The 16,256-nt window shown below is 35.9% G+C and overlaps 1 protein-coding gene across 1 annotated transcript; it reads right to left on the bottom strand.

The window, feature by feature from the left end:
* Positions 1 to 304: 304 nt before the first annotated feature.
* LOC107870054 (magnesium-chelatase subunit ChlD, chloroplastic) lies at positions 305 to 14,767 on the bottom strand. The gene is made up of 15 exons (XM_016716446.2): positions 14,355 to 14,767; positions 11,064 to 11,242; positions 7,539 to 7,623; positions 7,141 to 7,457; positions 6,785 to 6,908; positions 6,283 to 6,375; positions 5,773 to 5,868; positions 4,659 to 4,811; positions 4,268 to 4,468; positions 3,949 to 4,104; positions 3,140 to 3,247; positions 2,760 to 2,894; positions 1,962 to 2,120; positions 1,272 to 1,392; positions 305 to 626 (listed from the first exon to the last, which is right to left on the bottom strand). Exons 1-15 carry the CDS (start codon positions 14,637 to 14,639, stop codon positions 541 to 543), a joined length of 2,298 nt encoding a protein of 765 aa, XP_016571932.2. The 5' UTR covers positions 14,640 to 14,767; the 3' UTR covers positions 305 to 540.
* Positions 14,768 to 16,256: the final 1,489 nt, after the last annotated feature.

Below are 16,256 nucleotides of genomic sequence, written 5' to 3'. Positions count from 1 at the left end.
CTCAAGTGAACTATTAAATTATGTCTAAGCTTGTAAATTAATAGTGAGGGATGGTCATTAGACTTGAAAATATGTTGAATGTATCAGAATGCCTTTTGATATGTCATGTGAAAGGGGACTTGGTTATTCGTTAGATTCTTTCGAGAGTTTGGGATTTTACTATGATCGTATGCATTGATAGTCCCTTAAAGTTGACACGATTTGTTAGTTAGACACTAAAGGGACTTGCCCCCCCCCCCCGCGTCCCCCAAACCCCAAAAAAGGAAGGGAAGAAAAGTGACAAATTGTTGCTTTGAAACCAAAATTGATGCCCCAAAAAAGAATCTCCATCACCTTGATTGCACAATTGAAAATTTAAAAATTAGTTCAATTGGTACAACAAAAGATGAGAATTTTCAAACATGCTCATATATCCATCCTCTCAATAATTTATGATAAAAAAAACAAAATTTACAATTAATTTCTATCAAGTTTCAAGTCAAGATTCCCCGGACACAGCGCATAGCGGGAGTTTTAGTGCACCGGGCTGCGTTTTCCAAGTCAAGATTCTTTTAATGTTGATAATGCATCTTTTGTAGCTGCAGATATCACAGCATCTGAAGCATTTGGCAAATAATAGTACTTCCCTGGGAAATCAACAGTTTAGAAAATTTGTTAGATATAGCAGCATGTGGAAGAAGTGCATAAAACAAAACTTGTGTAGTTCGGGCTCTTCAAAAATGTTGTCGAATAGTATCAAATCCTCCAAAAAGGCATTACTTTGGAGGATGTAACATCGACATTTTTCATATAGTAGCATTTGGAAGAAATGCATAAAGCAAAATGTTCAAAAAATTAAAAAAAGAAGTGCGTAAAACAAAACTTGTGTTGATCAAACTCTTCCAAAATGTTGTCGAATAGTATCAAATACTCCAAAAAGGCATTACTTTGGAGGATCTAACATGCATCTGTCGACATATTTGATATAGTAGCATTTGGAAGAAGTGCCTAAAATAAAACTTTTGTTGTTCCGCTATGTTGCTCGGACTCTTCAAACATGTCATTGGACAAGTGTCGGATCCTTCAAAAGTAGTATATTTTTGAAGGATCCGACACTGGTGCAGCAACATTGTTGGAGAGTCCGAGCAACTTAGGTTGTTCGGGCTCTTCAAAAATGTTGCCGAATAGTATCAAATACTCCAAAAAAGCATTGCTTTGGAGGATCTAACATGCATCTATCGACATTTTTGAAGAGCCTAAGCAACATAGAAGAAAAGTAGTAGATGACAAACCTTGAGCTACTCTCGCGATTTCTTTGGCAAAACCTGTGGAAACAAACTTATTTTCTGTATCTATGACAAGGAGAGACATTCCTGCTTTGTATATTTTACCAGCCACCTCGAGAATTTCGTCCTACAAAAGCATTGCAATAAACCTTCAAAAATATTGCTGCTCAAGAAAACGCGACGATATGTTCCTCTTGTAGAAAAACAGATGTAGCATAGGTCCAATAGGTTCAACTGAACCCAACATTACAAAGCATCAATGTAACAACTATGCCTCAATTCCAAACAAGTTGGATGGGGTCGGCTATATGAATTCCCACCGGCCATGTGACATTACAATGCATCTATGTATGTATGTATCTATCTATTTCTATCTATCTATCTATGAAAAATCACTAAATGTTTAACAAATATTATATTCTAAAAGCACAATGAGTTCAGTTATAAGAATCATAAAGGTTGAACTAAACAAGCTTAAATCCTGATCTGTTACTGTTCCGCAATATGCAATGATACTGCATGTGGGAATGCTGCGGTGAGTTTTCTGAAGATGCGTCTTTAGAACCATGAAAAGTAATTTATCTTGTGTGGAAACTCTGAGGTATAACTTGAAGTAATTTTTGAATTTCAAGTAAAAATAAGCAATTGTATTTCAATGTACCTAGGAATTTAAAGAATGTCACTTTGGTTATTTACCTTCAGCTCTTGAGCAGAAGGCCTGGGTACATTGGAAGCTTCAGCTTCAGGATCATTGGATCTTTTAAGAGATATGTTAGCTCTACCATCCGTAATTGCAACAATCATGATACGTCCAACATCGCCACTCTTTTCTGCATTCATCCCAACTCTAACTGCCTGAAAAAAAATTGGCAAGATGCAATCACATAACAGAAACCATCAAAATTAGAAAATATCTTTAGCCAAAGCTGCAGGAAAAAGGCAGTCCGGTGCACTAAAGCTCCCGCTATGCACTGGGGTCCGGGGAAGGGCCCCACCACAAGGGTAAAAAGAGAGCTGCAGGAATCTAGATGTTAATTAGAAACAAAAGGTAGAATTCAAGAATGTGAACCTTCTGTTGCAAATGAGTAAAGTTCATTGTTTGACCTGGAGGTCATTTAACCAAGTTTTAAAAGAGTTTTGCCAGTCATGGACGAGGCTATGTTCCATTCATGGAAGAGGCTATGTTTATTGCACGCACCCCAAACATATCAATCCTTTGAGAAACTACAAGGGATATCAGTTCAATTCTTAACGTAATTTTCTTCTTTAAGTTTTCAAATTATACTTCGAGTGTACTTAATTCAAGCATATTTGTTTGTCTAGTCAACCAAGATCATGTGACTGGATCCAACTCTTCTAAATAATGGAAATAAACATGCGTGTTTTCTGTCAGTATACACCAATGAAATTACAATCACACATTCACCGGGCTAAATAAGATTGAAGAAAAAGTCCGATATCATCCGCAGCACTAGACTGATTCAATTCACATACCGTTGTAAGCCCATGAGCAAGGGGAGAACCCCCGCCACAGGGAAGTTTTTCAAGACGATTTCTTGCCATTGATATTGACCTAGAAGGTGGCAACAGAACTTCAGCAGCATCTCCTCGGAAGGGAATGATACAGACCTGCAAAGTTTATCATTGAAAAGAATAAGAAATTTCCTATGGTCTCCCAAAATCATCCATGCTGAGGAGACAAAGCTCATAGTTAGGACCCAAGGCTCAGTTAACAGTTTAAATAATTTACTATATTAGGACCGAATGCTCAGTGAACTATTTAACATACAATGAAGGACTATAGTAGTAAAATTTGGGCCAAATATCACATTCAGTGTTAACAGCATACAGTACTTTAATGACTGAAAGTTGACCTGATCTCTGCTTGTATAACTCTCTGCAAGTAACTTAAGTGCTGCTCCTTTGGCATTCTGCATTCTATTCAATGCCATACTCCCACTAGCGTCAACTACAAATATCACCTGAAAGAGACAAATCCATCAAGAGTAGGATTTAATAAATACTTTGTCTACTTGTGTTATTTCCTTTCAGTAGAAATCTCAAATATCATAACCATGGTTCTCGATATACCATTTGCTCATTAACCACAAAATTTCTATCAAATATTGAGATTTATATAACAGCTTAAGCCTTAAGGTACCAAAGGCTAGCTTTAAGTAGTCTAGTTAGAATATTACCATACTTCGATCAAAGTTTTCAAGATCTACAAGTTTGAATGAACAATATCAAAGTCATAACCATGATTCTCAATGTATCATGTGCTCATCTACCACGGATTTTATATCAGATAGTAAACTATAGATATCAATTAGGATACCATCGGTAAGATTTAAGAAGCTAGTTTGAATAGAAGCTTCTATCCATATCGTGAATGAAGTTTTCAAGATCTGCAAGTTCCAATGAACACTATCAAGGGTGAAGTTACTATAGGACTATAGGTTTCATCATGCCAATCTGTTGCTTCTTTTTCATGGTATCAGATGAAAGACCTAGTTTTGCGCATTGAGGAACAATATAAATTACAAACTAATGCTTATTTTATTTGTTCTATATCAAAAAAATTATAAGGAACGTTGACACATAGGTACCTTAACAAGAACATAGCTTCAAAAAACAGATGTAGACTTCAAGAAGGTAATCAACAAAAGAAAATTAGCTTTACCAGAGCTCCTGCTTTGCGTGCCATTCTTTTGGCTCTCATGTCAGTTTTCTCTACATAAACCTTCCGAGTTTTTTGGACATCCTGTGCTCTTCGTAACTTCTGATATGGTGCAGCAGCTCTTAGAGTTGCATCAACTGCCAATCTCTTCACTGGACCCTGTTTAGGTCAAACATACTTGTTAGAAGAGATAACCAAACATTATTTTTGATAAATGATATATCCTTCGTTGTTTACTGTATCCATTAATTTAATCAATTATGTGAGGGAAATCAATAAACTAACCAGACTAATGGAATAACAAAGGGAAAGAACCAGTAACCTTTGGAAGCATTGGCTTTATATATCGACCTCTATCTTCAGAGAAGATGACATTCTTTGCTCGTCCAGCTTTTCCTTTGCGCCTTTGTGCTTGTTGTGCAAAGAAAAGAAGTTTTTCATCCACTAAACCACCTTCAGCGTCAAAAATAAACTCGTCAGGTATTTGATCTTGTTGCTGCTCATTTTCCTCATCTTTCTCATCCTGTAATAAGAGTAAAAAATCTGGTCAAAGATATCAATCATCCCGCTTCCGTCCACTCCCAGCATCTTGTTGGTTGAGGAAGAAAGGAGCAAGTAGGTAATAAACCTCCCACTCCCACTCCACATCCCCAAAAGAGAGAGAGAGAGAGAGAGAGAGAGAGCAGAGAGAAAAACATTTCTTGTCAACAAACCTCTTGATCTTCTTGCTCTTCTTTTTCTTCTTCATTTTGCTCTTCTGAAGAATCTTGATTTTGGGGAGGGGGAGGAGGAGGAGGTGGCTGCTGGTTTTGCTGGTCTGGTGGGTTTTCCATTATACTCGAACGTGGGAGGATGACTAGCTCTACCTGCATCACTGGATTTATTAGCATATATACCAAATCGCTTGCCAAGGAAAGAGTCTTCTGGATGGATAAGCAAAGCTCCAAAAAAAAGCCTAACAGATGCAACCTTACTGCGATGCATGAAGCGGAAGTAAACCTGCCTGAGAGTTAACATACTGAAATGAGATGGGATGTTTATTACCAATAGCAATCTTCAGTCAAGAAACATGTTAGAACATTGGTTCCACCATGTTGTGCATTCAGCTAACTTAATTCCAGAACTAATTAATAAAGGGAGATGGTTTCATCCAAACTGGTATTTAACACCGGTGGTCCCAGATGACACAATGTTATGAAATAAATCAAAGTAACAAAAACGTTATTACAACAATCCTCCTTTCCAAATACTTAAAACACATCATATTAAATCGTGCACAGTTGATGAAGAAATTTGAATGTACCACAGAGCTTTATACTTTGAATGCAGCAAGGAACTTCATTTTCCAAAGAATCTTGTAATCTACCAGAATCAACACTATGAGCCTCATCAACTAAATATTTCAGCCACAACAACGGTTCTACTCTTGAAATAGTCTACGCAACAGAGAGTAATATCATCAACTGAAGCCCTTACCAAAATAACAAAAAACCAAAATATCCAGAAGGAAGGGAGAAATCAAAAGGTCTGTTACTCTTTTCTTAATTTCAAAATGGAAATTGATTTTTATGCCTCAAGCTGCTGATAAACAGTATGTTATGTTCTCCAAATAGCATCAATTTAAGAACAAAAAACACCAAGAGACAGGCAGAGAACTGAACAAAGATGTCTATGCAAATCTTTTGGCAAGGACGTGTGCGAAGCCAGATATACAATATCACAATTCAGACAACAAAGAATTGAACAAAACAAAATGAATAGTTGTTGTTTGGTTATGTAACAGTATGAGAATAAGGCTAAGGAAACACCAAACCAGCAAATACTTACAGCTTTTTTCAGGTCATCAACATTTACTCTCTCACGTCCATCGATGGCAGCTAAGCATTTGGCTACACGAGCAGCATATAGTTCAGCTCGGTGCCCCTGTATTCGAATAACGGATAATAGAATAAGTGTGTATATGTTAGAATCAACATAAAGAAAGCATTGAATATGTAGCAATATTAAATGAAATAGCCCTATCATCTTCTTTTCTAACTTCAAGTCGATAGAGTTATAAGGTGGCATCCTTAGTCAGTCTTGAGATAGTGTGAATCAAGATCAGCTAAGACTTCTACATGGAAAACTCAAATTCGTTGCATACTATAGTTTTTCTTCAATATTACATTTTATGCTCTATTCTACTGGGACTTTGAAGAACCCTCTCAACTTAAGATGTCAATAATAGAAGTAGTCCTATGTAGGACGGATTACTTTGATATATTTAAAGCTATTCCCGAAACTTAAGGTTCAGTGTAGAGCACTTCAACAGCAATTGAGAAGGATTTCCATATTTACCTGACAGCCACCACGGATGGCTTCCATGACCAGGTATTTTAGTTGATCTCTACTGATTGTGACATCCTTTAGATACTCCCTTGCCAAAATGATCTGCAGAAGAGCTATCAGACCATAGGTTGACATAGAGCAAGTTAAAGTAAGAAACACACGTGAGCGAAGATAACGGCGGACAATAAAATTCAACAAGAAAGACTTCTAGTTACAACAGAAGGATGTACGAAAAAGTTAGCTATCAAACATTTTTAGGTTATGCTAGGTCTGTCACCACGTTTCATACACAAAACAAATGAGAGTTGATGGGAAAAGACAGGAATCTGTCAAAACAAATGAGAGTTGATGGGAAAAGACAGACGAATTTGTTCAGGTGGATAAAGATCAATGACAAACACAAGCATAGGAGAAATGGTGTGGTGTTCTAGCATCTAATGTACCATAATCTTCCAACGCCACTTAATGGTCAATGACCTAGAGCACCTGTTTTCTTTTCAGCACATAATACCTGTGTTTTTCCGCTGTCTGTTTCTTCATTCACCATTTTAAAAACCTCGTCACTACACTCCTGAAAACGTGTTGCTATCTCTACAGCTGCAACACGATCTTCAAAACTCATTGGAAGATCTGCACTGTAGTAGGATTCTATGATTATTAATTCAAGAAGACAACTGAACCTAACGGCAGGTGAAACAGGAAAAGAAGCACAAGGATCATATGCACCTTAGAATTTGCTAGAAACCAGAAATAAGAGTTCATGAGGTTGAAACAAAATATACTTATACCTAGCCACTGGATTATTCACCAAACATAGACATATCCTGAAAAGGGTTTTGCATAGCTATATCAAAGACAATTTTGTACCTTAAATTAATTGCAATACGGTCCAAAAGATGTTCACGAACTGCACCCTCTTCAGGGTTATATGTAGCAATTAGTAGTGGTTTGCATGGATGGCGAAAGCTGATTCCCTCTCTTTCTACAGTATTGACTCCCTCAGTCAATACATTAAGAAGTAGGTTACTTATACCTTCATCTAATAGATTGATCTCATCAACATATAGAACTCCTCGATGAGCTTCTGCAAGGAGGCCTGGTTGAAAGACAGTGGTTCCTGATTTCACGGATTCCTCAACATCAACAGAGCCAATCAATCTATCTTCTGTGACACCAAGCGGAATCTACAATAAAAATGTATGTAGGAAAATTTAGGAGACAAAAGAACAATCTCTACGTTGGAAAAGTATTTAGTGCAAAATTACCTGAACAAATGGAGATTTGACTATCTGGGTCTTGATATTGCCCTCAGAATCATATTCTACTCTGTCAGCTAGCCTGTCTTCCCACCTAAAGGCTATCAAATACATTTACTGTTCTCCAAGGAAATAAAAGCAAAGACCGGTTTAAGCATAAAAAGGTTGAAATAATCTGGACCTTTGATGTTTTTCAGTGGGAATTGTGATGTGTAGAGAAACACTAATGAGCTAGGGTGCAAGAAAAAAGCTACTATGGAACAGAGAGATGTCTGGTAAATTAGAAACCAGGAAAAACAAAGCTCTTGATGAATTGCTAGCCCTGGAACAATCAGCTGAAAGCAGACCAGCATCAACAGCAGAGTCAGCTCAAATGCAAAACCTGAGAGTCGAGCTGCAGAAGTTGGCAAAGGCATAAGAAACATCTTGGAGACAAAAGTCTAGGTGTTTATGGCTCAAAGAGGGGGACAGGAATACAAAATACTTCCAGAAGGTGGCAAATTCTCAGAGAAGATACAACAACATCGACAAACTTTCCGTGGGAAGTGAAATCATTGAAGACCAAGAACAAATAAGGAAGGAGATTTCGGACTTCTATGAAAATCTTTACACTGAACAAGAACCATGGAGACCAAGTGCAAATTTTGAAGGGCTAGCCAATATAACAGGGGAGGAAAGTATGAGATTGGAAGGTATATTTGAAGAAGAAGAAGTGTTCGCCGTAATCAAGTCATGTTCACCAGACAAGGCACCCGGCCCCGATGGTTTTACAATGGCTTTCTTTCAAAAATCTTGGGGGTTTATTAAATCAGATGTTATGGGGGCTTTAAACTATTTCCACCAACATGGTAGCATGGTCAGATCTAGCAATGCATCCTTTATTGCTTTGGTGCCAAAGAAAGGAGCAATTCACCTAAAAGATTATAGGCCAATCAGTCTAATTGGGAGCGTTTACAAGATCGTGGCCAAAGTGCTTGCAGAAAGGCTCAAGGTTGTAATGGGAAAACTTGTTTCCAATCATCAAAATGCTTTCATCAAGGACAGGCAAATCACAGATGCGGCTTTAATTGCAAATGAAGTTCTGGATTGGAGAATAAAAAGTAAGGAACCGGGCATCCTATGCAAACTAGACATAGAAAAAGCTTTTGACCAACTCAATTGGTCATACCTCTTCTCCATTTTAAGACAAATGGGTTTTGGAGAAAGGTGGATTAAATGGATCAAGTTCAGCATCACCACAGTGAAGTATTCAGTTCTAGTGAATGGAAGTCCAGTTGGTTTCTTCTCACCACAAAAGGGGCTCAGGCAGGGAGATCCCCTCTCTCCTTTTCTTTTTATGTTAGCCATGGAGGGCCTTAGTAATATGTTGGATAAGGCCAAGCAGCTGCAATGGCTAGATGGTTTTAATGTTGGCACAAAGGACACTGTTAATGTCTCACACTTACTGTATGCTGATGACACCCTTGTTTTCTGTGGAGCAAATAGATCTCAAGTTCTTTACCTAAATCTAACACTGCTCATCTTTGAATCACTTTCGGGCCTTCATATAAACATATTAAAAAGTGTTATATTCCCTGTTAATGAGGTTTCAGACCTAGAAGAGCTTGCAGGAATACTTGGTTGTAACACTGGTTCCCTCCCAACCACTTATCTTGGACTAACTCTGGGTGCAGCATTTGGATCTACATCTATTTGGGATGGGGTGATTGAGAAGTTCGAGAAAAAGTTGGCATCTTGGCAGATGCAATATCTTTCCATGGGTGGGAGATTGACACTGATTAACAGTGTGCTAGACAGTATTCCAACTTACTACATGACTTTATTTCCCATACCTAGCAAGATATTGAAGCCGCTTGATAGGATCAGGAGGAATTTCTTATGGAAGGGTAACAATAAGGATCACAAGTTTCACATGGTGAAGTGGATTAAATTGGTAAGGCCAAAACAAATGGGAGGATTGGGCATAAAAGATTTAGCACTTCACAACAAATGCTTACTCATGAAATGGATATGGAGGTATACTTAGGTGGATCAAGCTCTATGGAAGGAAGTAATCAAGGCAAAATATGGAGTCGAAAATCATTGGTGCTCCAAGCTGTCCAACTTCCCTCATGGTGTAGGCGTATGGAAGAGTATATGCAAGCTTAAAGATGAGTTCTTTCAAAACACTCGGTTGGTAGCAGGTAATGGTATACATATCAGGTTTTGGAAGGATAGGTGGCTGGACAATATCATTTTGATGGAGGAATTCCCTAGGCTGTTTCAAATTGCCCGTGCACCAAATTCTTCCATCTCTCAGAATAGGGAAGACAACACCTGGAATGTACTTTTCAGAAGGAACCTATAGGATTGGGAAATCGAAGAAGTGGTCAACTTGTTCTCTAGGCTAGAAGGCCAGGTGACAAATGTCCAGGAAGCAACAAGTTAAGGTGGGATAATGACAAGGATGGTAAATACTCGGTGAAAGCAAGCTATGTAATCTCAGTTGCTTCTAATGGAGTGCTTGATAACTGGCCATGGAAGTTCAAATGGAAGACAAAAATCCCACCAAAGATCATATGCTTCAGCTGGACAGCTCTTCATGAAGCTTGCCTTACTCAAGATAACCTTAAGAAAAGGAAATTTCAAATTGCCAACGGATGTTACATGTGCCATCAGAACGTTGAGTCCAACAATCATCTATTTTTGCATTGTAAAGTTGCTGCCGGCTTATGGAGTTAGGAGTATGTTTCTGTCTATATTTGATACTAATTGGGTAATGCCACATAACACCAAAGAGGCCTTTGAGTGTTGGTGCAATTAGAGAGTTAGTAAGGCCATCAAGCCAATCTGGAAGATGATACCTTCTTGTATTTGTTGGTGTGTATGGTCTGAAAGGAACAACAGATGTTTTGAAGGTTTATCAACTCCAAATCACTCCCTTAAGGCTAGGTGTCTTTTGTATCTATATAGTTGGCATAACCTTTCACCCTTCCCCTGAGAACTTTTTGAACTTTGTTAGCTCTCTGGTACTAGTGTAGCCTTTTGTTTTGGAGCTAATGTACTTCTGTCTTTCTCTAACTTTTGTACTATTCTGCATCTTCTTGATGCCAGCAATGAAATTTCTTATTGCTTCATCAAAAAAAAAGAAAAAAGCTACTATGGAACAACAGGTTTCAATTTAAATGATATCAAACAAAGAAAATATTGATTCCACTGTTAAGGTTGAATATAGATGCAAGCCCGTAAATGGTAATGCAATCCTGCTTCAAAACACATAACCTCACCACCTCCTCTTCGTATAAAAATATTCCTTCAGAAACAAAAACTTTTGACAAAACAAAAAAGCTAGGTATATAAGCTAATAGAATATGCAATAAAACTTCAGACTGAACTAGATGAACATAAATTAGTAATAACTAACAAACTTTCAAGAGCCACTCTTGAAGTTCTTTTGATATATACTTTACTTCCAATGTTGTTTCAATAGTTCTATGTCATGGCATTTCAAATGCTATCTGTAATACATAAATATTTAAAATTCAGTTAGCTTACTCTTCAGGACAGTTCGGATCAGCATTGGCCATTGAGCCAGCAACTACTTCAATTGGTGGCAGAATAGCATGCAAGCCACGCGCCATTACAGTTTTTGCTGTTCCACGCTTCCCAGATATTGCAATTCCTCCTATCTCACGGTCAATGGCCCCAAGTAAAAGAGCAGTTTTAATAGCATCCTGCATAAAATTGGTCTCAGAATAGACATTATAATGAAAAAACTAAGTATCCATGAAACTTAATATTTTATATCCATGTCAAACATGTATAAAAGGAACTATTATAAATTTAAACATCACAAGAGCACCGAATACAAAGTCATGACCAACTTCTCTACAATGATGAAGTTATATCTTGGGCAACCTTGTATGCACGGCAAAAACAACATACTTGTGTTGATATATTTCATGAAAGGCTATGCATTCTATATGTTTGATTATACCCCCTCCTTTTCATTTTACTTCTTCATAGTTAAATTGACACTTCCCATAAAAACTATTTATTAGGAGTTTATTTTACTAAATTATCCTTATAATTATGTTTTGGAAATCTGAGTTTGAAGACTATTACTTTATATAGTTATTTAGTGATAAGGGTCGGAAGAAATAATAAATCTCTCTTGATCTGCTAAAATGGTCAAGTAAAATAAAAAAGTTATTTTTAATATAAGAGCCAAGTAAAACAGAATAGAGGGAGTATGCTAAAGATAAAAGTATATTTTGGAAAAAAAACTCAAATATTAAACATGATCTAACACGTAGATTGCAACCCTTTTCACTTAGTTAGCTAGGAGGAAATATTACCAAATTTATAAACATAATAGCAAGCTAAAGAAGGAAACAACTTAACATTATTTAGATACATGGTTTAGATACTTAACATTAACTCTGTTGCTAAAAATATTAATATTACTATATCCCAATTTCTTGACATAAACATGATCTAACACGTAGATTGCACCCCTTTTTCACTAAGTTAGTTAGGATGGCAAGTTAAAGAAGGAAACAACTTAACATTATTTAGAAACATGGTTTAGATACTTGAAGTAGATAATAAGGTAACAAAATTAGGTATGGTCCTATATATATTCACTTGAATTAACTTCAAAAATCAGAGCAATAATTTGCAGAAACTAAATTGGCATCTTTTTTAACTTCATACTTCCTTCTTTCAGTACTTGTTGCAAACATTTTCAACTTTCAAACGTCTTTGTGTGACCTCACAGCAGATGAACAATTAATAACAGGTATATGTAGACAAGTGCAAGATCAAACATTTTGTTTAACAACTTTCAGACAAATTTTACCTACTCATCCATATGTCCCTGAGGAAGTAACACGGGCTGCTATCAGCCAATCATTAAAAAATGCTAACGACAATCATGCTTTCAAAGTGAAGTCTAAAGCACAAGCAAAAGAAAAAGTAATCCAAGATTTATACACTATTTGTGACACTGGTTATGGATTGTTGACAAGCTTGCTCCAAGATTCTATCCAATCATTAGCTAAAAAGGATTATAATGGATTGGAAAATGACCTTACAAAATGTCCTAGGTTTGTGAGTGACTGTCAGAACGCACTTGGTGACAAGGGAACTCCTGAAATGGTAGATAGGAGTAGAAAACAATTTGATCTTGTATTAATGGCAAAATTTGTTGAAGGCTTCATTCAACATTAGATAGTTTATATGATTGTTACAAATAAATTTGTCTTTCTTGAAAGCTAGTAACTTATCAAGAGGGAAATGATATTCCAATAAATCATTCTTATTTCTCAAGTGACTTATTAAATCATGTCTAAGTTTATCATTTTCACTTCAGCTTTGGCATATTCTTCTACTTGTTAGAATTTGTTTTCACAACTACTCATCTATTACCTTTCTATGATCTTAATTAGTAAGGTGTAAGTTAAAAACGAGGCTCAAGATATATCATATTTATAGAAGAATGGACACCTAGTTGTTAGTCTCAAGTTCTTAAAACTAATGTAGATAAGGAAAGACATAAGGAAATAAATTGATCATGATCCTTCATTCTTCTTTTCGAGACCCTTGATCAATGGTGTACACACGATTTCTCATAAACAGATTTCAGATCAAGATTGAGAATGAACTTCGTGACCGTTTTTCTTTTGTTAGGTGGATATGGTCACGCTCAATGGCATATCCACATTGAGTGAAAAAGATGTGCCAATTGCTTTATTTGTTCTTCTATAAGCGTTTAGTACTGTTATGTGCCAATTGCCCCACATCGCCCGCATAGGGCAGCGACTTGGAGTAGTGGCCTGGACCCAAGAAGGTTCCCATCCATGACCAGTGAGCTCATTGGTTCTCAAGTGGGCGCGATTGTTATGTGCCAATTGCCCCACATCAGATAACCAGAGAAATTCTAATGCGTTCATAGGCTAAATGAGCCCTCCCACCTATCATACTAGCCTTTTGGGTTGCGCTCTCCCACCAAGAATGGCATATTTCTTATATACTCTTTCTATATGAATTTTAGTTTTGTGCATTGTTAGTGTAAAAAATATTCTACACTATCACGTAAACTTGACCCGTTAGTATACAACAGACTAGTATTTTGGGTTTGCTCTCCCACCAAGAATGACATATTTCTATATACTCTTTCTCTATGAGTTTAAGTTTTGTGCATTATTAGTATACAAAATATTCTACACTACCAGATAAATTTGACCTGTAAGTGTACAAACTATTTTACACTATCACGTAAACTTATATTCTACACTATCAGGTAAATTTGACCTGTCAGTGTACAAACTATTTTACACTATCATGTAAACTTATATTCTACACTATCAGGTAAACCTGTCAGTGTACAAAATATTTTACACTATCACGTAAACTTATATTCTATACTATCAGGTAAATTGGTAAATTTAACCTATATTCTACAATATCACGTAAACTTAGACCTATATTCTACAATATCAGGTAAACTTGACCTATATTCTACACTACTTCTACACTATAGGTAAACTTATATTCTACACGATCAAGTAAATTTGACCTATATTCTACACTATAAGGTAAACTCATATCGTACACCATCAGATAAACTTATATTCTACACCATGAGCTAAACTATGAGCTAAACTTAACCAGGTTACCCAATTTTTTCTTTTTCAATTTTTAGCAGGTCAAATTTACCTAATAATGTAAAATATTTTGTACGCTACAAAACTTAAACTCACAAACATGTATCACTTATGCTAGAAATATCTTTCATTCTTTCTTAGCGAACAACTAATATGAAACGAAGAGAATATAATTTACCTGACCAACAACAGCAGCAAGAGGAAAATACTGTCTGCCGAAAGTCACATCCTTCTGTGATTTCTTCTTCTTCTCAGAATCTTCTTCTGCTTCAACAACAACTGCACCATTAGCTGAATCAATTGTTGCAGTTGCATTTATACTCAGCCTAAATTTCAATGCTTTTCGCCTCGAAAAACGTGTTGGAAATGATGCAATTATTGGAAATGACGACCGTAAACTTGCATTATATGTAATTATTGAAGTAGTAGTAGCAGTAGTAGATGAATATGAAGAAAATGCCATTAATTTTTTTAATTTTTTTTTTATAGCATTGAAGAAGAGTACTTTTTTGAGTTTCTGTTATCTATTTTTTGTTATCTGGTTGGATTTTCTATTCTGTCTGGCGGGTGATAGGTAATCGGGTCGGGAAGGATATGAGTGAGAGTCCAAACAACCTAAATTCTGATAATTTGAAGCTTAATTATTAAAAACAAAAGAAATTGATATTTGCATAGTTACTGAAAAAATTTGATTTTAAATCTGTTGAGATAGATAATTAATTATCCATACATCTAACGAAATTACATTTTTTACTTTGTAAAGGGGATTCTTTGTTAAATGGTCTTTTCAAATTTTATTTTTTTTAATTAAATAGACTACATATTTTTTTCTAAAGGGAAATAACTCATTCTTTAGACAGGTTTATTATCTATCCGATCGATATATAGACAGATCGATTATCGATTCGACTTATATATGGACGGATCAATTATCGATTCGATTTATATATAGACAGATCGATTATCAATCTGACAGATGAGAAAATAGAAGTAGGTCATTTTGCTAATTCGAAACTTGGAGAGGCTTAATAGCCAAATTTTTTTAGTAGGCTATTTTGCTAGTTGGAAACTTGAAGAGATTTAATAGACAAATTTTCTCTTTGTAAAGATATAAAATAAGCTCTCAGTATATTTTTTGATTTTGAATTTTTCAAGATAGAGTACTGTTTGAGTTTCTGTTATCATTTACTTTTATCTTGTTGGATTTTCTATTTTGTCTGGCGGGTGACAGGTAAGCGGGTCGGGTCGGGTCGGGTTGGAGTTCCGAGGTCCAATATGAGTGTGGAGGGGTCCAATAAAAGTAAGGAGGTGAAGAGTGGACATAAATGTGCCACGTGTACGAGTTGGCAATAGACTAAGGGGTAGTTTGGTAAAAGGTACTATCTCCGTACAATGGCAGAGCTAAAATTTTTATTAAAGGAATTCGAAATCAGAAATTTGTCGAAGAAGGTTTGGATGAAACTCTGGCCTAAATGTGGCTCCGCCACTGTCTCCGTTTCAATTTATTTGACTTATTTTGACTTGATTTTGAATTTGAAGAAATTAAAGAAAATTTTTAAATCTCGTAAACTTATATGAAAGATATGTTAAATGTATTAAAATGCTCGTCAATCTTGTAATCATAAATATATCGTGTGAAAAATTAAAATTAAGAATTTATCAAAAAAAAAAAAAAAAAGAATTGGTAGTTGAAATATTAAACTCATGAAAAACGATAGCTTGCGATGTAATATTTTTTTACCATTAACTTTTATTTTTTACCGTGAGGTGAACTAGCGACTTTGTAGTAATTTTTTGTTTCAAATAGAAACTTAGCTATGATCATTGTCAAGTATAAACTAAATTAGATTGTGGAATAATTCACTTGAGATTTTGACCGTGCGACGCAGTAATAAGTATTCCATCATTTTTAACAAGAGGTCTCGAGTTTTAACCTTTGGTATGGAGTTGTTTTTTATAGGAGTGCGCGAAGTGGGACTTTTCAATGCAAATCCGAATTAATCAGACCTTAAAGCGGGTATATATCATAGTGAAAATTTGAAATAAACTTGAATATTGATCAACTATCTTCCTTTATAGA

Source organism: Capsicum annuum, chromosome 5 (assembly GCF_002878395.1).
Source record: "Capsicum annuum cultivar UCD-10X-F1 chromosome 5, UCD10Xv1.1, whole genome shotgun sequence".
NCBI classification, from domain to species: Eukaryota; Viridiplantae; Streptophyta; class Magnoliopsida; order Solanales; family Solanaceae; genus Capsicum; species Capsicum annuum.
Note: the sequence above shows the minus strand (reverse complement) of the source record. Positions and strands in the feature narration are given on the sequence as shown.